The sequence below is a fragment of the Neopelma chrysocephalum genome, unplaced genomic scaffold, assembly GCF_003984885.1.
Source record: "Neopelma chrysocephalum unplaced genomic scaffold, ASM398488v2 Primary Assembly neopelma1_86, whole genome shotgun sequence".
NCBI lineage: Eukaryota > Metazoa > Chordata > Aves > Passeriformes > Pipridae > Neopelma > Neopelma chrysocephalum.
In genome coordinates this window covers 901,675-924,131 of record NW_020897748.1, presented here as the reverse complement: position 1 = coordinate 924,131, position 22,457 = coordinate 901,675, and the positions used below count along the sequence as shown (strand labels likewise).

General features: G+C 37.8%; 2 protein-coding genes across 10 annotated transcripts in view; one reads left to right on the top strand and one right to left on the bottom strand.

Moving 5' to 3' along the window:
• Nucleotides 1-8,485, top strand: part of OXR1 (oxidation resistance 1) — a 264,006-nt gene extending 255,521 nt beyond the window's left edge. For all 9 annotated transcript variants that reach the window (XM_027692508.1, XM_027692513.1, XM_027692507.1 and 6 more), the window contains 3 exons: nucleotides 4,966-5,061; nucleotides 5,640-5,713; nucleotides 6,473-8,485. In XM_027692508.1, the coding sequence (XP_027548309.1) occupies nucleotides 4,966-5,061; nucleotides 5,640-5,713; nucleotides 6,473-6,608 (306 nt within the window). In that variant the 3' untranslated portion in view covers nucleotides 6,609-8,485. The remainder of the gene's footprint in view (nucleotides 1-4,965; nucleotides 5,062-5,639; nucleotides 5,714-6,472) is intronic.
• Nucleotides 8,486-14,367: 5,882 nt separating this feature from the next.
• On the bottom strand, nucleotides 14,368-22,043 carry ABRA (actin binding Rho activating protein). Its single transcript, XM_027692392.1, has 2 exons — nucleotides 21,254-22,043; nucleotides 14,368-16,309 (listed from the first exon to the last, which is right to left on the bottom strand). The coding sequence occupies exons 1-2, from the start codon at nucleotides 21,991-21,993 to the stop codon at nucleotides 15,832-15,834; spliced, it is 1,218 nt and encodes a 405-aa protein (XP_027548193.1). The 5' UTR covers nucleotides 21,994-22,043; the 3' UTR covers nucleotides 14,368-15,831.
• Between the last annotated feature and the right edge of the window lie 414 nt (nucleotides 22,044-22,457).

Below are 22,457 nucleotides of genomic sequence, written 5' to 3'. Positions count from 1 at the left end.
TCATTCAGGGGGTCTGAAAACTGTAAATGAAGGGTATGTTTTCTTATTCAAGTCACAACTTCATTTTTTCCTTGTTTCCTGCTTCAGGGGTCCCTTAATAAGAAAAATCCCTTCTAAATTTCTGCTAGTAGAGCAGAAAGCTCTCTTTCTGCTCTTTCCCAGAAGTTCTTTAAAAAGGAGTTTTTTCTTCATTTACTTCTTAATCTTGAAGATAAAAACTATTGAATAAATTTGACATATCTCAACATACTCATCAGCCTCTTAAATGGCAGCTTCTCCAATTCCCTTATTTAGCTTCTTAAGATAAATTAGTTAGGATACCTACTTCCTAATACCTGATTATCTGGCCTAGAAAGAAAATGTCCCTTGTCTGATAGGAGTGTCTTTCCACCCCTATGCAGTATTGTTCTGTTGCTGAAAGTATTCATATAATCTTCTACATACGAGTACCTCAGCTTACATGTTCAGAAAGTGTCATGGCTGCCCAGTCAAAACAGGGAGTTTATAGACATGTCGTAACTTTTTTTTTTTTGTGGAACAAACCTTGATGAATCTTATCTTACAGTCTCATACCTAGGAACGTGTATGAAAGTATTCCTTGGACTTTTGCGTCCAGTAGCCACTGAAATTATATTTCACAGTGTATGCCAAATCTTACCTCAGTTCCTCTCAAGAGTGCAGGTCATCCATGTCTATTTAGTAAGCAGAATAGTTTAGACAACTTTTATGTGCTCATTCCTTTGACAGTGCAGTGAGAGTGGTGTTTTCAGTAGTTTTGTCTCATGCTATTGTTGCAAAGTGCATTTGCATTTGATGGCAGAAAACAAATTTACACTATCTTTCTGTTCAAAACCTATCGAAATTTAGCATAGTCTTTCTTCTCTTCATGTAAAGATCTACAGTCATGAAGAATAAGATATTGGAAGCATACTATGCCCTTTGGTAATTAGGAGAATTAATCTATCTAAGATTTTTTTGAAAGAGGTCAATTTATCTTTAATATCTTGTACCTTCCTCGCAGATAGTCCTATAAAACTGCTTTCCATGACTGAAAAAGAATCTGAGTACTTTTTTATAGCAGAATTTATCCAGAAATATTTCACTAGCAGTATGCTAACATAAATACTATTATTCCCTGCCAGAATGTGTTTTAAGAGAACAGATGTTTATTCATATCCTGTGCTCCAAGATCACCAACTTTTTTCTAAGCTATCTAGTTCAGAGAAGATCCCAAATGAGATTCAGCCTTTTTGAAGAATGACAAAATTATGACAAGATAGTTTCTTGACATTTGCTGAACTTACCTCATCAGTCCTCTTCAGCATTCTTTGTTCTGCCCACTCTGTAGCTTCTATGTTAATGAAAGATACTAGTTTTGTCATATCCTTGGTTGAAGTACTTTTCTTCTAAACTGGAATTAATTTATTTCCTAGATTGCTTCCTCTGAGACACTGTTCTTTGTTTATGAAGAGTCCTTATTTTTCTTATGTTGATAATAGGTTAAGTAAGAGCAAGTGTACCTTGTAACTTTTCATACTGTGTTTCATTGAAGGCTGCTAAGCCTCACCCTATACTCCAGAATCTTCTCCAGTCTGGATTTCTTCAAATCTATTTGCAATTTTAATTAAACAGCTGTTTAAAAAAAAATCCAGCCAAAACACTGAATTTTCACAAATTAAAGCTTTAACTATTAAAAAGCTGAACATTGCCTAGTTGGGATTTAGAATCTTAAAGCCACCTAAATTGCCTGCTCCAGTCAGTTTTTGGAGATCCTCTAATAAAGGTGCCCATGAAATCTATAGATACCTCATTACAATAGTTATGGACTGTGTCTATCTATCTATTGGTATATGCTTCTGTTAGTGAAGACACCGAGGTCTGATGTCTACCCTGACAGCCATTTGAAAAGAAATTGGCACTTAATTCCTGAACGTGAGTCACTACACAAGTGGTGGTTTAGAAATGGAATTAATGCAGTTAATCACCCCAAGGACTGTCTGGTTTGATAATAAGTTGTTCTTCAGATTTTATTGTATACACTGCAGAAGTGTCAGACATGGAGCCTAGAACTTGGGAATTTTAGTTATCCACCCTAATATCTAGCCACAACAATCTGATCTCATAGAGAAATCCTATAAACATCACTTCTCAAGAACTAAAATAGCTGGTGGGAAGCAAATTGCTCTTCTTCTGCAAAGTCTGATCTTTTATTGTTACTTACAGCAACAATGTCATCTTTCAAGACTCAGTTTGAAGCATAGAGAGGGTGTAGAATCCTGATTCCTGGAGGTACTCGAAGCTGAACTGGGCAAGACTGAATCAGCCTAATTATAGCTTTGTAATCGGTCTTCCATTGAGTAGGAAACCACGAGAGAGACCCTCTGTGGTTCTATATAGCGTAGTTTATTCCATAATTAGAAATAAAGCTTCAGAGGCTCTTGAGTAAAATATGCAAGAGTTTCTCTGTGGTTAGAATGTACTAGTTTTGTGTTTTACTGATTATACAAATAACAGTCCTGAGATGATCAGAGGCAAACATTGGAATAAGTGTTGTGTGAAAAGCTCATACCTGTGTAGAGGCTGAACTGAGATAGTTTAGGTTTGGCACAACTCTGTTATTTTAATGGAAGGTTAATTCCTCTCAAGGAATATAAATTGTTAATGAAACATTACACTTATTTTATCTTTTTTACTTATACTTACTTCCTAGATGTAGTGTCAGCCCTGAGGGTGTTGATCTGAAGTAAGACATGTCTTAACTACCTGAATGTAGCTTAGCTACCATAGCTGCTGCAGAGCTATTCAAAGAATGACTTGAGCTGTTAAAAGAAGTTAGGATACAGAGACTCAGATGAAGACTAAGAAATAATTTGAAGGGTTCAGTGACTTCCCATTGCTGGAAAATATTCATGTTGTTATTTAAACATGGAATTTTACTTAGTAGCCAATTTTATGTTCATTGATCAACCTTTCCTAATTTGAATTTAGTATGGATTTTTTACTCTAAAAGATGTTCTATTTAAGTTCAATTATCTGCATACAGTAAGCACAGTCTAAGGTCATGTGGTGGGCTGACCTTGGCTGGATGTCAGGTGCCTACCAAGTTGCTTTATCACTCTCCTTTATCACGCCGAATAGGGGAGAGAGAATAAGATGGAAAACAACTCATAGGCTGAGGAAATTTTTGAGAGAGAAAAGGTAACACCTAGTTTTCTGAAGTCTAGTCTACTGCCCAGATGCTTGTAATCACAAAAAGGAAAAAATGTCTCATAATGCATTTTAGAGCTTACATGTACAGAGACAATAAAATATGCAGTAGGCATAATGGACTAGAGCAATTATAAGTTCTTTCTGACTCTTTCATCCTTAATTTTTAACCTTAACAGTTACAGGTAGTGGAACAGGTAGTAAAGATCAGCTAAAAATGAAATACTGTCTTAAAATTCAAATTCCCATGAGGCCATCTAACCAGTAATGAGTAAAAAAAAAAAAGTATAGAAAGCTGTAGGTCTTGATAACACTTGATGTCTTGATAACATCTCGAGCCTATCTTATATAGAAATTACACAGGAAAAAGGAAACTTTCTGGAAACTAACAGGAAAACAATCAATTCATTTATTTTGGTCTGATTTCTCCAGAAAGCAAGAATATAATAGTTTCTTTCTCTCTTAAGCCTGTTCTTGACATTGAGACTGTGGCATAATAGAGAAATATATTGCCAGTGTTTGATTCTAGGTGTTGAATGAAATAAATGTCTCTGAAAAAAAAAAGTTTGGGCTCATTTTCCTGTGACCTCACATTAAAACAAGAGTACAGAAACTTGTACCTCAGTTCATGGATCTTCAAGATTTTAGACTGAATTTGCTGTTTAACAGCTGAAACTGATACAGGTCTCTGAAAAGTGAGCACCTTTAGCTGGCTGTGGTACTTTTACTTCAACACTTTGTCAAGTAAGTTTAAAAATTCTTCCAGAGAATCATATTTTTAGAGTATAAATATTGGTCAAATGTATACTCAAAGGTAATTCTCCTAACTGAAGTAAAGGAACAATTTTGTGTTGTGACAAGGAACTTGTCAGTGTAGTGATACTTTGTTCTTAAATATAAAGAAATAAAGTATTAGTAATAATGTGAGGAAGCTTCTGTAAGTGCTGTGACTTTAAGGAAGTTTGGTATGTAAGTCCTACCTTTTGTCTGGTCTGTAACAATGAAGTCTTAGCAGTGACTTCTAAAATGTACAGTACATCAAATACCTGCTATTGCAAGAGATTAATTCTTGAATTCAACAAAATGTGAGCACATGCTGGCTCATGTCCAGCCTTTCATCTGCAAGATGAAAGTTGTCTGCTGCAGGGCTGCTCTCAAGTGAGTTCATCTCCAAGTCTGTACTTAAGTTTGAGATTGCCCTGACCCAGGTACAGGACCTTTCACTTGAACTTGCTGAACTTCATGAGATGCACGTGGGCCCAGTTCTCAAGTTAGTCCAGGTCCCTCTGGATGGCATCCTGTCCTCCTGTTAAAATCTGTCTCTGTTGTAAGACAGGGTAACCAGTGCTTACCTGTTACTTGGATTGGAATGAATAAATTACATGAAAAATAACTCAGTTACAGCTGGGAACTTGCTGAAAATAGCTTAGGTCAAGTGGAATAGGAGTTGTCTAAGAAATTTTAAATATGTATACATTCTTCCTGAGAGTTTTCTGAGTTTAGTTTTTGTCCATTTGTGTGGGTTTTTTTCTTGCTGTGTTCACTTTTTATTGAGAAAGTCCTCTTACCTCTTTATTGTACCACAAAGCACTGTACTGTATCTCACTACACTCAGAACCATGATAACAGTGTAAGGCTCATCCTCAAGTGAATTTCACCATTTACAATCTAATTTGCTTATCTTGCTATTATTAGAGATTCTTAGATGGTGTGTAGTTTCTCTGAAGTTTCTCTTGCTCTTATGTGTTTTTGCTACAGATTTTTGGTGCACTAGCATCTGAACCATTTAAAGTGAGTGATGGCTTTTATGGCACTGGGGAGACATTTATGTTCACTTTTTCTCCAGATTTTGAGGTAAGTAGTAATAACTTTGTGTGCTCTTACTCTCCTTCCCTCCTGCCATGTGCATTATCCTAAAATACTTACAGAACAAATCTAACAGTAAATCTGAAAAATACTGTGGGTTGGCCAAAAAAAGTCATCATACTAGTTTGTCCCTTATGGACAAAGTAAATTGGTAGTGTTTGCATAGTGAAAACATGCTCAACCTGACTCTTTCATTGTACTGAAGATTTCTGTGCTATTCTAAATTCATCCAGGTGTCTGTCTGAAAATTAATAAACTGCATCCTTTTAAAGGGCATATCATCTAACCTAAGCATATTTTCTTCGTATTTTTCATTCTGTAGAAGTTTCAATGCTCAAAGATGGCCAGTTTGAAATGGTCCTATTTTAATTAGTGTAAAACCTAAGAGAATTTTTATCTGCAAATATCTGTTCCCTGAATTTTCTGTGTAAGCTTGATAACTTCCTTAAACTGGCCTCTAGCCACCATAGTCTGTCTTTACTGGTATTTGGTTTCCCTTCCACCCAAACAAAAAGTTCAGATGTTTTTACTTACTAGTCTATTTTGGTTTTTTATTTTTTTCTTAGGTTTTCAAATGGACAGGAGACAACATGTTCTTTATTAAAGGAGACATGGACTCCCTTGCTTTTGGTGGAGGAGGGTAAGTTATAATTAGTTTGTTAAAAGTGTTTGTTTGCACACCTTTGAGGAGAAAAATTGGAATTTACTTCAGTTTGATAGCTCAGGACTCGATAGTTACCAGCTAAGAAAGCTTTAGTTTGTCAGGTGTTCAGCTTCTGATGTTGAAGAAACTTAAAAAGGAAGGTCTGTCTTAAGCATAGTGTGGCATAAAGTTTCAGCCCTGCAAGATTATGATGCCTTCCATGCTCAACTTGCATATGTATCTTGCTCTATTCAGAATGGACACAAGATATTGTGATTCTGAAAGTATATAAATGTGAAAATTACGCATCACTAGAAGGGGGCAGAATTGAAACTGAACTGTCCCAATACATGCCAGTGTCTTCAAAAATTATACATTGTCTCACCCCATTTCCCCCTTCCCGCCCCCCCCAAATGCATAAGCTTCTGGGATGTTTCCCCTTTTTTTTTTAATCAACATTCTCTGATATAATAAGAGTACTATTATGTTTTCTTAATAAAAATGGAAGAGGCTGAAAACTGAGGAATTCTAGGTGGCTTTTTTATTTCAGAATATCTGAAAAAGGATATTCCCAAATTAATAGTAAATAGTGAAATAGTGAAAAAAACCCCAAAATTTGTCAACAGCAATGAGGTACTTGTGTTAAAAACTAATTCTTTAATTCCTTCTTATTCCTGAATTTTGAATGAAAATTACATTGATAGGTTTAATGCTTACTTCCTCAGTCTATGGTTAACTACGTTGTCTGTCTTGCAGAGGAGAGTTTGCTCTTTGGCTTGATGGTGATCTCTACCATGGAAGAAGTCATTCATGTAAAACATTTGGGAATCACACACTTTCTAAGCGAGAAGACTTCATTATTCAAGACATAGAAATATGGGCTTTTGAATGAGTATTTAACTATTTCTGCAGATTATTGTCCCAAACCTGACATGAATCAGTGCAGCTTAAAAATCCCTAGGAGCAATATAATGCATTTTATTTCTGATTCTTTTTCAAAGTTTTTAGTGTGGCCATTAGTTATTATTTTTAAATAGCAGACTTTTTTCATGCTCTCACATCTGTAATATACTGTCATACTTTTTCTAAGCTGTAGACAATTTTACAAAATATTGACCATGCGGACTAAAAATTAACATTAGTTACTTTGAGCCTTGCAGTCTGTAAAATTCTTATCCGTATTACCGTTGCCTCCCAGGTTTCCCACACACACCTCTCCGCAATCCTGCTAGGGGGCTGCTTCACTGAATATAGTTTATTATTTTTGTATTCAAATTATGTCTATGAATGAAGTTGCCCTCTCTGAACCTCTAAGAAAGCTGCGTGTGGGTATTTGGCAGCAGCACTGCAGGGATTGGTTCAGGCCAACAATGGGTTATTCATGGTGCCACAAATGGATGAGAAGCTGAGCATTCCTTCTTAACACATCCCAGTACACACGTGGTGAAGTTAGAAGATATCCAAAGTCAACAGTGCCACTTGTCTTGTTTATTGTTCATGTTTAGAAACAAGTCAGTTAATAGGTGTTCTAGCTGCATGCTGATTGTATTTTAAGAGTGTTTTGCACATGCTGTTAATGATCTGCAGGTTTGGGACAAATACTGACAATACTGAGCTACATGGCAAGGACTTATAAAATGGCAAGAGAATGTAAGAATATGATAATTCCACAAAATTAAAAAGCTAAAGCAAGAAAAACTCAGTGAATAATTTGTAGCTATAGTAGGGCATTAAAAGTACAGAAGCAGATGCATCTTTTTTCAACATAAAGTGTCAGATATATGCTGTTATACTGTTGTAGCCGTGTAGCACATCAGCTCCAAGAATATAGCTTATTCCTGTCCAAAGAAAAAAAAATATTTGTGATGTTTTTGAGTGGGTCTATGTTGTAAATTTACAATTAGCACCAGCTCTGATTAAAATGACATAATGTATTATAGTAGACAATATTGTAATCCAGTAGACTCGTGAAATATGCAAACTTACTGTCATGTGACCTCAAAAGAAAAATGACAGGCTAGAATACAGTTCCAGTAGCTCTTGTCCACTTTTGTAGGAAAATTGATAAGCCAATGTGGCAATAACAGCTCAACAAAACTGTTTGTTTCAAAGCTTTTATTCTATGTTCTGCAAAAAAACAAAACAAAAAAAGGAACAAAAAAATTGCTGTTAAGTGTGACAGTGACTGACTTTGTGCTGAAATTTCAGCTATTTCAGATAAACATTGTATATTATCTTGTAAATTAATGTTTAAAGTAGTTTTGTTATTATAGAAAAGTGTTGATTGACGGGTTGCTTATAGCACTTTAAATTATTCTAGAAATGGAATAAAAGCCAAATGGGTTGGCTTAAGTAGATGTAGTTGTATATTATTTCAAAATATTTACATCTCTGGAAAGTTAAAAAAAAAAACAACTTATTTGAAGACAGCTTACTGCTATGGTAATGAGAAAGGGCAGATGTTTCATCTATAATATGCTAATGCTCAATATGAATAGAAAAACAGGGCTTTGTTTCCTGTCTCTATGTATAGCTCTTTATCCTTATTAGAACTTAGTACAATGTGTAGAGTAAATGTTTACAAAATAAGGAACTGTAAATAAATTGAAATGGCTTTTCTCCCCTTTGGTCTTCCACAGCAGTATTATTGTCTTTGTGGAGTTACAACTGATTATTACAACAACAACAAAAAAATCCTGTAATGGATTTTAACTACTATAAGCTCACAGTGATGTATAGCAAATAAATCTAAATATATGTAAGAATAAACTTGAGTTGGAGTTTATTTAGAAGTTGGAGTTTACCTAAAAGCACAAATGCATTTTTTCTTGCTGTTCATTTAATAACTGAATAAGTAGGATGCCTTTCCTTATCCTTTATGGTTTGTTTTTTTTTTTTTTTTTAAAGCCCAGTGGGAAGCAATGAGAGTGCTATATACTGTCTTCAGCCACTTTTAAGAGGGAGGGGAAAAAATATCTCAGATCATCCTTGCTGACAAAACCCATTAATTCAAGTGCTTAGTCTATCCTAAGCTCATATTGCAAATAAAGCCTATTTCAGATTTTCTTAGGCTGATGTGAAGAATTTTCTAAAGAATTATATTTTGAAGAATTAAATGAAAGCACAGAAAAATCTTCAGTAGCTGAATGTCTCCAAGTCTTGGACCACTCTTGGAAAGGCACATGGGAAGAAAAAAAGTGGAAATCAAGAGTAGTGTATAGTTAGCAGTACAGTAGCAATCATGGTTATAAAATACTAAATTAGTTAAGGAATAGAAGGGCATTCGACTTAAAGTGACCATGGCAACACTTAGTGATGTGACTACCTGTGTAAAGGATCTCTAGAGAGTAATGCATATCTACTAATGAAAGACCATGAGTTTTATTAACCAGAGGTGTAGTTAACTTCTGTACAATGCATATAAAGGATAGTCTAGATGAGATCAAAGGCACTGTCTTGATATACCTCCTGCCTTCAATTCAATATGAATTTTCTGGCAAGGTTTGCTTCTGTGGTTGTAAAGAGTTGGGGTTTGACATACATTGAAGGCTTATGAGATTAATTTTCAGGAGTTCAATGCCAGAAGACTGTGTCTCAGCATACAGCACTTGGATGGATTCATAGAGTAATTTGATGTTTTGCTTGAATACCTGGGATTCTTACTGTATCATCTTTTGGCTCTAAATCCTATATATGTTATTTACAGCTTTTGTGTAATCTGCAAAAGGTCATGATTTATCACATATGGCTTGTGCTTGCATCCTCCTGCTTACCTGTATATATTGCATTAGAGTTTTGGGTTTTTTGGTACAGGAATTACCATGTCTGCGTAAAATCCACTCTTTGAAGATGAGTAAAATCATTGACTACTTCAACTTCAAATAAAACAAATAATAATCTTGTTTTCCTCATTCAACACTTGTATCCTACTTTTATGTTCTTCCTTTATAAATGAACAGATGTCATCAGGGTATTTTACTGTTAACACAGCAGTAGGGAGCTCAGTTAAGGGAACAAACCTCTGCTCTTTCCTCCCTTTAGAGTACATGCTACTGCAATGAAATAGCTGGACTCTCCCTCACTCTAGTCCGGTACTCTGAGTGCATGGTGTGCCCTTGGTGTAGTACGTGCAAACCAAAGTGGTCCTGCTGGCTGTCTCACTGCAGAGTTGCCAATGGCAGCTCTGCTTTCTGCTGTTCTGCTTATCTGACAAACTTTGTCGTCCTTGTTGGTCTTCTGTAGTTACAGAGTTAGTAGTACACATGCAGTTGAATACTAAAGTACTTTTAATGTGCCCTGCAGTGTCAGGAAGTGGCTTTAGCTGAGATGTTGGTGTGGTGCAATGTATACACAGCAGTTGAAATGGCTGTGGGAACAGGGCTTGCCAGTATTTGTTCTGTGGTTAGTGATGATTGAGCGTATCACCCCAAATGTTATACTCTCCCTTACAGCTAATGTTATTTCAGTAGCCTTTCCCTGTTTTAAAAATGAGCTATAATACTGAACTCAGGCTGTACAGAAACATTTTTAAAGAAGGAGTTATTGCTGTGGAATAGGAAGCTGATTTCTACTGGGTGGGATACGTATCTGCCCGCTTCAAGCCACTGCAGCAAGTGGAGTTAAGACTTGAAAAAATAAAATGTAAAAGTCAAATTTATTTCTTCTGATACAAATTCCATGCTCTCACTTAAACATGAAAACTACATTCAGAATATGAAAAATGTACTTCAGTTCCTGCAAAAGAAGAGATGAGTTTTTCGATACCAAGGAAGCACACTTGATTTCCTAGTAAACTACACAACCCTCACAAAAGCGACACTCGCCTCAGAGAGGAAATGGGGGAGATATGTTTCAAATAAAACATTTGGAGGGTGAATACAGTATTTAAGAAAATAATGTGCAACTCTGAGCAACTGTGAGAGTAAGTGTTGTACACTTGTCTCAGAGTTTAAGGCTTTTATATTTGAAGCAAGTCAGAACTAGGAAAGCAGGTCTTGAATAAAAATTTACAGAGACTGCTTTAATCAAGAAGGGTTTGACCTTTACCATCTTTCTGCTTAGAATATTTAAATTTGGCAGAGATGCTAGTTTCACAGGAATGTAACACAGTATACTAGGAGAGTTAGAGTGGATAATTCATGGAGTGCTTTTGTTCAGTTGTTTTTAATGAGTTCAGATTTATTTTCTCCTACTTTCTGCGGATAAACTTGTCACACAAGTTTACATAAAAAAATGTTAAAAAGCATATAACTCACATGACATACTTCCATACATAATAAATTATATCAATATTTAATATTCCTCTTTCATAAAAATGGTAAATTCTTTTCACAAATTAGGAGGCTTTGCACAATACTGCCAACTCACAAGTAAATGATGGAGGATAGTATGAGAAATTATTACTTATGTCATATGTGGTTTTCTCATCCAATTGAAAATAAAATATATTGAGTGAAAAAATGGAAAAAGTTGGGGGGGTTGGCTTGTTGGGGGTTTTCTTGTTACATGGTTCCTAACATTGCATTGGGATGACTGAATGGGAGGCTTAAATTATCTGCAATGAGCTATAGATTTATGATGTAGTGATTGCATTGTTACACAGCTTAATTAAGGGTTAAAGGCAAGGAGAGATTTAAAGAGGGCTTGTGAGCTTGTAGGCTAATTGTTTTCCTTCAAATGTCAATTGATCTAATGTTACCTTTCTCTAAAATCTTATTTATCTCTAATTTATCTCTAAATCTTATCTCTAATCTTATTTTTATCCTACATGGTAAGTATAAATGCACATATATATGAGTCTTCCAATATGCAAGGGGACATAATTGTTTCTATAAACACATCAGCCACAAAAGGAGGGCTAAGGAGAAGCTCTGTCATTTAAAGAATGTGGGGGGAAATATAGTGACGAAGGCTTAGGTAATTAATGCCACCTTTGTCTCAGTCTTTTATAGCAAAGCCAGTTGTTCTTGGGGGTGCTGGTTGACAGTGGCTGACTCTGAGCCAGCAGTGTGCCCAGGTGGCCAAGAAGGCCAATGGTATCCTGACCTGTATCAGAAATGGTGTGGCCAGCAGGACAAGGGCAGTGATTGTCCCCCTGTATGGAGCACAGGTGAGGCCACACCTCAAATCCTGTGTCCAGGATTGGGCCTCTCACTACAAGAAGGACATTGAGGTGCTGGAGTGTGTTCAAAGAAGGGCAGCGGAGCTGGGGAAGAGTCTGGAGTACAAGTCTTAGGAGGAGCAGCTGGGGCTGTTTAGCCTGCAGAGAAGGAAGCTCAAAGGGACATTCTCACTCTCTATAACTACCTGATAGGACATTGTAGTGAGGTGGGGGTTTAGTCTGTTCACTCAAGTAACAAGCAGTAGGACGAAGGGTAGGACCTCAAGTTGCACCGGGGAGGTTTAGATTGTGTATTAGGAAAAATTTCTTCACAGAAATTGTCAAGCATTGGAATGGACTCCCCACAGAAGTGGTGGAGTCACCATCCCTGGAGGTATTTAAAACGTGTGGAATTGGCACTTAGGGACATGTTTTTTCTGGTAGCCTATTCTGTGTTCTGTTCATCAGCTAAATGAAATGCTGAAATTCAGGGAGTGCCACTGGTCTGTTCTGTTGCTGAATGTGTTTGAATAAAAGTTACAGGCTTTCAGTTCTCTCTGCTATGTTCCATAAAGGAGAAAACAGGAAGGTTCCTTATCTCTTCTGTCACTGAATTACATACAGTTTGACTGAGAAGTTTGCTGTGCAGCTTAGTCTGTCCTTGCCTGTCTTGCCCCCAGTACTAAGTGGAGGCATTATATGGAACTGTTAAAGCATAGTCTTGGCCACAGTGACTTCTGGTGGTTATACAGGAGTGTGCAGAAAAATAAATGCCAATAATCAGTTGCTTGCAAATGCTTAAGTGAATGACTTTTATGAATTTCAGTAGGTGCAGATGTAGCTAAATTTCAGATGTTAGGACTGGATCAGGAGCAATTGTTGCCTCTAAAGTAAATGCTTAACCTACTCTAATGAACCTGGAGGAAGATGTTTTTGTTTGAGAATTCCAGCAGTTTATTCAGTCCATGTTGGGTGTCTGCCTCCCTGCATCTTAAGGGGCAGAAGCAATAAAATGCCAGCACTAAATCTGCTGGTGATCCAGTCAACCCAGCAGTTTTTCATCAGTAGGTTGACATCCAATCCTTAAGGGGAAGGAAGCACGCAAGATTCATAGATGCTCATGGTCAAAAGGAACAACAGTCAAGGGGTCTGCAAAAACTCAGAAAGTTTTATTAGTAAATTACACAGGTGACATGGAAATTGGTGTGTTAGTACCTGACCTACCATATAAGCACATGGCAATTGGTTTTAGATAAAGGGTAAGATGAAGAGACAAGGAAAGAAAAGAAAGAGTGAAAAAGACCACCAACATTCCAGCGTTGGTCCAGCTCATAGGATGTCCTGAGGCACACAGCCAGTCTTGATGGGGTTACTTTTTTATATGTAGGTCTTCCCTCCCCTGAAGATAGTGACTACCTTTCTATGCAAATTAGTTATCATATGCAGTCCATTCTTACAGATATGAGGAATTTTCTTTCTTTCTAGAAGCAGGTTGGAGGATCTTTGGTGGTCTTGATCCCCCCCTACAGTCTATGCCCACTTCTCAGCCTCATTCCTGCCCTTGCATTGCACTACTGTGCTTATGTCCAAGAACTAGAACTAAGATGTTTGTCCCAGAAAAGTGCTGCCCTTCCTCCACATGGCCCCCTTCTCAAGCCACATCTTGTTCTTTCCTATTGGAGTGTTATTACTGACAATCCTTGCTTGGCTTCACAGCTGTCTGGCTATAAGTGTTTGACACATACACATTAGTCCCTTCTGGGATTCTACAGTAGGCATGCAATGAGGCAGAGATGGCTCTCATGTGGATGAAAATTGTTGGCAACAATTTTTGCCTTCCTTTCATGTAATGATTTCTTCATTAGAAGCAATGTTTGGGGAATAGATAAAGCAGAAGAGGCACTCCATACTTCCATGTTTCTATCAAACAGGTAGGAAGAAATGGAAAAAACATGAAGCCAGGAAGGTTTTTTTGATTCCTACTTCAGCAGGACTAGTTGTACTCCAGATGTTTCCCTGCAGGTGAGTGGTAGGTGGCATAGACTTTGTATCAATGCACAAGCTCTTATTATATGCTGTAAATGTGCATAATATTGAAATGCACCACTTACTGGTATGCTACAGTGTTTCAGTACAAAAATATGCTGACTGTGTTGGGTGGGTGAATGAAAGCAGATGTGCTTGATTCCTCATACAGTGATGAGGTGCTCTTGGGGTTTAAGTCACACATGAATGTAACACTGAAAGACCAGTGGTGAGCTGTGCCTCTGCTGTGTTTTCCTGTGGTGGATGAGAGTTGTCATGAGCAGAAATATGTAATTCACGTAACACTTATGTGCCTTTAGTGTGTATTCTTTGTACAGTTTTTTTTTTAATAAGGACTTTCCATGTACCCTGAAATCTTTTTCTGGATCTTTGGACAGAGAAACCTTCACAGGGAAATATTTTAACAACCTGTGAAAAGATAATGCACTTATATTTTGAAAAAACTTATTGATATTTTACTTCACAGAATACACACACATATTTATTTTCAAGTGTGTGGGACAACAACCAAGAAATAATTAAGGGTTTTATTTATAGTTCATGTCTTCTTTGGACAATAAAATTTTGTCAAGACAATTTAGACAGCTGTGAAGGTCATTGTATAAAGATGTAAAAATAAGTTAAAAATATGCAGGTAAAAATTATTATATGTAACTATTACACTTTGAGGTCAGTTTTGTAGGTCAACTTGAGTAGTTAAAGAGATCTCAAGAAACCATTGCTAAGTACGTTCCATTGAGTCCATTTTACAATTAATTCTTTCTTCCTTAGAGTCACAACATATAACTATGCCTAAAATATTAATGATTTACACAGGCTTACAATAGATGTAGTGATACAAGAACTGACTACTAACTTATTAAATATTTGATTTATTTGTACATTGTAGTATCAAACTGGAGTGCTGTACTCCTAATATGACAGCAATATTTGGGTTATCAGAGAGAAAAGATGTTCATACAACTTCTAAGACAATATTTGCTCTTTCAGTGTGAAAGAATTTTATGGGGAAAAACCACTTCTTTGTCATTATGCAAATTACTGGCCCAGGCATCTTACTCTGAAACAAATGCTTTTCATGTGAAGCACACACATTTTTACCAGCTATTTTTACAGTAGTAAACAGTGATCTCTATAATCCAGTAATTATTAAAGACCTTACAGAGGTCTCAGATTTGTGAATAATACAAACAATTTTAAGACCTAGAAGTATGACTTCATTAGCATTTACTCCTGTTCAGCATCATCTGGACTGAAATACATTATTTCAGTGACATCGGAACAGCAAATTCTGTAAAATCAGGTCAGTGTTTCTGTGTAATATGAAACAACATTTCCTCAAAGTTATAAACATGATTTATCTTTTCTCACAGAGGTACATTTCAGAGGAAGATAATGATGTTAGTCACTTTTTTGCTATACACAAAATTACAAGTAGCTGACTGATTTTTATATGTTATACTGTTTTCCCCTGTTTATAAGAACTGTATCAACATAGATAATCAGATGATACATTGCACAATGTTGCATAGAAGGCATTTTCTAAGTGTCTATCTAGTGAAAGCATTTTTATTCCTTACATTCCAACATTCATAACTCCAAATATGAAACAACCTAATAAATTAGTTATATAAATACAATAAGTATATAAAACTTCATTTATAAAAAGAAGGATTTTGTATGTGATATGTAAGAGAAAGCTGCGTCAGTAGTTGTCAAGATAATACTGCAGTAGTAGTTGCATATCCTGCTTGTAAAACAAATGTGATACCCTTGATTCTGTATTCAAATAAAATAATTTTATAGATATTTAAATGAATTAATTAGGAAATACATGTACAGGATGACTTTCACAGATCAAAAACTTGTCCTGAGTTTATATTGTCATTCAACTACTGATCTGGCATGTGCAAATGCTAATAGCAAGGAAGAAGGGGAGAAAAGTTTTCCAAAAATTGTTCTGGTTTGCTTATTTTAATAAAGTAATTATGACATTATCATCCCTTCCTTGCCATAACATTTCTCCCTCAAAGTCCACCAGCCCATGTTTCCTGGCTCTCATCAGAATCCCAACAACCTTATCTGAAATACGAACATATCTCTCAAAGAGTTCCCCAAAAGTAACTTGGATCTTGCCATCGGGCCGTGGCCTAGCCATTGATTCGATGATGAAGCACATGTCCCTGATCTCCCGATGGATATGGGCCTCGGCTCTCTTGGCTCTTTCAGCGGTTTTGGTTCCTTCCTTTGGACGGCCATATCCTTCATCTCCTTTGTGCAGGCGTGTGGACATGGCCAGCTCGTGATCAAATTCCTCGCTGAAGGGGTTCAGCTTCTGTGTTATGATGTGCTGGTCGGCCCATTCCTGCCACTTGTCCTTCAGGCTGTGAACGGCGCTGTCTTTCCTGCGGGAGTTGGCGCGGGCCTCTTCGCTCAGCCTGCTGGCGCTGAAAGAAACACAGAGGGCATTTGAGCTTTGCATCTCATAGTTTAATGGCTCAGTTCTGCTATTGATCTCTGCTGTTAACTGGTTACTGTGTTTTTGCAGACGAGATGGGAGCCACCAGGTGGCACGAGTTCGCCACTCCTAAATTAGTTCTTTGGAGGCTGTTCGTCTGCGCTCAGTTTGTACTCAAATGCAAATTCGCTGACCACAGCTTTATCCCTTCTATACTACTACCCTCCAGCCCAGATTTGAGCCTGTTTTGACAAACTTTACCCCAAATGTCTTAATTCTGTATGGGAGCAAACCAGCATGATGCTAATTACCCACACTTTCTGTACTTTTGGTTAGTCGCACAGCTCCCTGTTTCTGCGTGCCTACCCAAGCCTGAAATCTGCCCCCCCCGAGATTAGAGATGGCAATAACTCTAAGTGTATGGTCTAGGTCCTCCACTATTCTTGGCTGAAAAACAGAGGGTAGGGTCTAGAAAAATCTCTCCTCTGTAATAGATGTCAATAACTGTAGGAACAACAACAAGCTAATGGAGTGTGGTAGCTTGGCCTATGATTCTATGTTTGAAGTATGGTTCTGAACAAGTACTGAAGTCCAAAATTCACATTCCAGTGGGCAGGATAAAAGCCTGAAAGAAACTAAAGGCTACTGAAATTATGTCAATGTGAAAGGATGAGGAAAGACCTTCAGAGGTCTTACTTTTTTGTGTGTGCATAGCAACATCATAGTGCTGGATGACTCCAGGCAGACAAGAAGTTGTCTGATACTCTTTCCTCTAGTGACCAATCTCACATGTTGTGGGGGAGTTACAGATAGTCTGAGCTAGTCTTTGTGCTGTCCACATCCTGTCATTGTGTCTGTACAGAGCTTAGCTAGGGACTGTGCTGTGGCTGTGCCAAAGTAATTTGTTTTCTAATATTTTTACTCCCCAAAAGGCTGCTTTGAAACCTCCTCAGTAATGTCAGCTGAATATTAACAGTAACACCAGAGAATCAAAATACACTTTAAAAAACGGTAGAGAGGACTGTAGAGCTGCAGAAAATTCTGTTTCCCTGCTATTTTGGCATTCCTTTGTTTTCTATTAAGCTGGTTGAAAGAGAGAATAGGATTCATAGAGATGTCCCCAGTTCAGATCTGTGCACTAGAAAGATGCCAGTACTGGGCAGTGTTATAGTGGTAGAGGAAGAAGTGCAGATACTTAGTGCCAGGGACAGAGGAACTAGGGGAGCTGGATCACTTTATTAGCTATCGAGTTGCCAGGGGAAAAAAATCCTAAGTGAATCAAATTTGCCTTGAAGAAGTGATGCCAACAGTCTCACTGGAGCTGACGAGCAGTTGTCATCGTGGAGGGCTTATCCCTCAGCCACAGCCAGCTGCTCCCTCTTCTCTCTGAGGGCCATGAGCTCTGAGAAAGTCCTAGAACTTCAATTCCCCAGGTCGAGCAGAGAGAAGACAGTGAGACAGCAGGAGGCTGCAAAGTCTTTGTTGCCTGCTTTAATTTAACAGTCTAGAATGTATTCCCTCCTTTTCCTACTGAAACCTTTCATTTTCTTTTCTAGCAGAATACTATTATCACCTTCCTCATGCAAATCATCTTCTCAGTGGTTGAGAAAACCATCATCTTATCTGTACTTTTGCTATTAGTGTGCCCCACATGGCTTTGAAAAAAACTTACTGTAACTAACTTTTTTCAATACATTTTCTGGTTTAACCATTTCTGGTGGCTGAATAGCCATCTTTGCCATTGTTTAGCTTAACGACAAGTTAACACAATGAATTGTGTACAGGTAGAAGCATTTTTTTGTGCTTCTACCCCACCTACACAAAGGATTGTGGATTCAAAGCAAAGGTTGTGAATGTTAAACCACTGTAAGAAGTGCTTTACCCATAAAATTAACTAAGTTAACCTGTTAACCAGAATAATCATCCTAAATGCATTCTGACCTTCTAGGAGGATAATATCCATGTTCCATATTCCCTCTGACTCTTTCTGTAAGGCCTTTTTCTCTCTGCCTTTTTAATGTTTTGAGTTTCATATTGCTTTTGTTGCAGCCCTTTGGCTACTAAGCAGGAACAAAATAGTGTTTCCTATGTCAGTAGAAGTTAACAGGCCTTCTACTAAGGAAGCAACCTTATTCCAGTAAATAGCGCAGCTGGAAATAATGAAAGTGCTGATGCAAGGAAAACAAAATACTGGCACTGATGCTTTTTTTCCTGAAACATAGAGAGGAAAATGGGAGATATATTTTAACAGCCATGTACTTATGGCCTTTTTGAAGAAGATTAAGCAACATTGAATGACTCATAAAAGTAGCAGGCTGAAACAATATATTTTGAGTCTATAAAATAAATTTTAAAAAAAGAATAATTAAAAAATCCAGTCCTGATAACAGCACTGTAAGAACAGAAAATTATTTTTGTGTCAGATTTTAGTGAAAGAGAGAGATGTAAGTAACACAGAGGGTGTTATTTCAATCATTTACACCTCAGTAAATATAGCTAATCAATGTTTTTCCTACATAGCAGCACTAAAATTAAATATAGAGAAAAATATAAGAAAAGTTTAACAGAAACTAGATAGTTGGTTTGTTTGTACTATAACATTCTAAACTGATAATATTGTTTTAATTGAGGTTATTTATGGATAAGTGTTGCAAATGTATCCTTTTTCCACTGTATATGTGAAATCTTTGGTTTGAGGTCCTAACTGCTGTGAAAGGATGGTGCACACAGTCTTCACTAAAAGTGGGGACCACAAACTTTCAAGCACTACATTACAGTAGAGATTTTTTCACTTTGGCTATTAACCATTTGCTTCTCATTGGAGTTGACTGTTCAGCTGTACAGCAAAGCATCATTCTAATCCCATATGAATAGTTAAAATAGCTGTGTGGGTGCATGTGTTCAGATAGCTGTGCTAAAAAGAACTGGTTGAAATCCATGACTATGGGGGTCACAGTTTAATGCTGGTCATGTTAAATGCTCATCAGTAGTGAGGTGTAAAATCCAAGCATTGGGAAGGATACAGCCTGCCTGCCTGCCTGTCTGCAGAGAGATCAAGAAGTCTGTTTTGGCACTTTTGTCAGTTTTTCATCATCAGTGCTGATCTCAGTTTTTCATTTCTGAAAAGGCGATTGGGATACGATATGAACATCCTGGCCTTGGTCCTCTGATTCCTACTGCCTTACTCACCCTTTGACCACAGGCTAATTGGGGGAGGGTTAAAGCTCTGACTTCTTGTCTCAAATTGCTTCCTGCTCAGCTTGCATTTATGCGGGAGAGGGACATAGTGTAGAAGCTCCACTATGGGATGGCTCCAGTAGGAACCCATGTCCTGGCGGCAGCCTTTTCCCTCCCGCAGGCTTGGGCAGCTGAGCTCTGCTGAGCCCTGTCTCGGTTTAAGTTTCCCCTCCAGATGTCATCCCTGCCCAGAAAGCCAGTGGGCAACACGTGGGCTGCACCTCAGCCACAGCTCACCACTGGCCTCAGAGGTTGGGCTCCCCTTCATTGCAATTTTACAGCCAGATGTGAGTTCCACATCCAAACAGTTCAGGTTCAACCACACATTCCTTTCTGCTGCCTTTGTTCCATGGCATTACCAAGACTGTAAAACAGAGGAGTGGAGCACACAGTGTGCTGTGTTTATAATGGCTGCATACAGTTTCCCATCTTGCAGCATTGGACATACGGGTCTTTTATTCTTTTACTAACAAAAGAGAGACAAATTAGTTTGGCATCTGCCTTTTGGCAAGTGTGGCCACAGTGCGACTGTTTGTAACTGTCTTCTGGGAAGGTAGTTCTGCTGGAAATCTCTGGAAATGGAAACTGGAGAATTTCTGCCAAACACTGCTGTTCCTCTGCTCTTATAGGAGACTTCTCAAGGATTGCATGGTTATGGCTGAACACTACTTGTTTAGCACCTGGGCTCCAAATTTAATGTGTACCTGCTCTTGTGTAGTAAACTTCAAACATAAGACTCTTACTGAAAGAAGCCTTACTCATAACTGTCTAATGCTATGAATTTACCACTTAATTCAAATATTTAAGTAGAACCTATAATAACTCTGTAGGTAAGTAACAGATTCTTTTTCCTTTTTCTTCACACAACTTACAGGTATAAGGAAGGTTCTACTTCCACAACATATTCGATGAATGTACTTCCTTATCCCCTCACCCCACACTGTAGTGTGCCTGATGAGAGACCTTAATATTAAAGAATGTATTGATGATTCAAGTGGGGTTTTTTCGTCAAATGATGTATAGCATATAGCATGATTCAAATCGATCCTGCAGATGTTGAGGCAGGCTGGATGCTTTACAGTGTATATTTGGGGTCCCAGATCCCATGAAATTTTCCCTTCTTTGAACTGATGAACTCCAAATCCATGGGAAAGCTTCCAAAGTGAAGCATTGAACCCATCTTTTGATAAGACGTACTTGGAAGTAATTCATGCAATGTTAATTTTGGACATTCTCTGCAAATTGCTCCTGAGAATATTTACAATCTATACTAAGCAAAATAATCAATAAGTATTTGGAAATACTATTTGTCAAATAAATTGCTTTAGACATCATTTGCTGAAATAAATGAATAGTTGATATTCTGAAATTTGGACTAAAGTAGTAAGAAGGAAGTAGTTATTTTGATGAACCAGTAAATCCAGTGTGAAAATTAAATATAATTAACATTTCCCAAATATAATTTCCTGACTGTGTCTATTATGTACATAGCACATTAAACCCTAGGCTATAGTCAGATGTTGTTGACTAACTAATTAAGCACAGAGAGATATGTGAAATGTTTCCTGAATTTTAATTTTTTTTTAATTGAAGAGTTATAGTTTAATCACTTCCTACCATTCTCCCCCCCATCTTCCTCATGGAAACCTGTACCTCTCTGTCATTTGTGATAATGTAATAAAGATGCTTTACTTACGGAGATGGTACAGGACGTTTAATCCTCACAGCCGTCACCTCTCGGTCACTCTCTTCCTGCTCGAGTTTTTCTTCTGCCTCCCCATAGCCACTGTCCTGGGCATCTAGGCTGTCATCACGACACTTAAGTAGCAGTTCTTTCTTAGATCCCTCTTTGTCCTCTTGTTCCATATGTTCCCAGCCCTTGGTCAGATCTGATACCACAGTTGAACACTTTCTCCTTATGGTTGGAGATAATTTGCCACTAAGAATTTTGTCAATAGCACTTGATTCTTCTTTGAGCTTGGCCATCTCTGAGCTGCTGTTGTTATTCTCATATCTTTCACTGAGGAGGCTGACGCCACCTCCTCGTTCGTAGGCTTTGCTGACGACGGTTTTGGTCACCACTTTGCTTTTAATGTTGAACATTTTGAGGGCTTCATCTGATTCCCTTGAATTTTTTTCAGCATCTCTTATTGTCACTGAGGATTTTTCATCATCTTTTTCTTGGTCCCTCTTGACAGATGGAATTTGCCATTTTTTGAAGGAACTTTCTTGTACAGGCTGAGCTGATGGGTCTCCTGCAGTAGGGGCCCATCCAGAGGGCTCTTGCTCTTGCTTTACATGGTGGTCAGATGCCCACTGCTGCCAACCTCGTGCCAAGCTGAAGACTTGACTGGCCATTCGGATCTTGTGGACAGCCCTTTTCACAGGAGCAGTGCTCGGCTTTTCTTCAGGAGCCATGCTGCTGTCTGCTGCCATGCTGGCTTTTCCCCTTCTTATGCTCAGCACCTTCTCAATGGATTTCTTGAAGTGAATAATACCCTCTGAAGAGGGCCACACAGATTTAAATAGAAGCAGGAGCAGTTAATGCCCATGGAAAATATGTGAAGCACTTCTCACAAAGATATAGTATCCTCACTGTTGCAAAGGTCTTTTTTTAAAACACAGGGGTTGCATTTCATCACAGCAGATGAATGATGCATGATGTAAAGAGGGTGACGCAGACTTGTGCTGGAAATTAACATCTCCTTTAGTCCCTCCTTCGTGGGACTGCTGAATTCCCAGTTTGTTGGCAAGGGTCGTGTTCTTCTGGAAATGCAGAACTTGGATGAGATCCTGATCAGAGTGACTGAAACTGCTAAATATGAAGTGCTGTCAGTCCCTAACAAGTTTGAACAGCATGGAGACTTGTCATTATCACAAGTAAATAGTGGCTCTTGTCA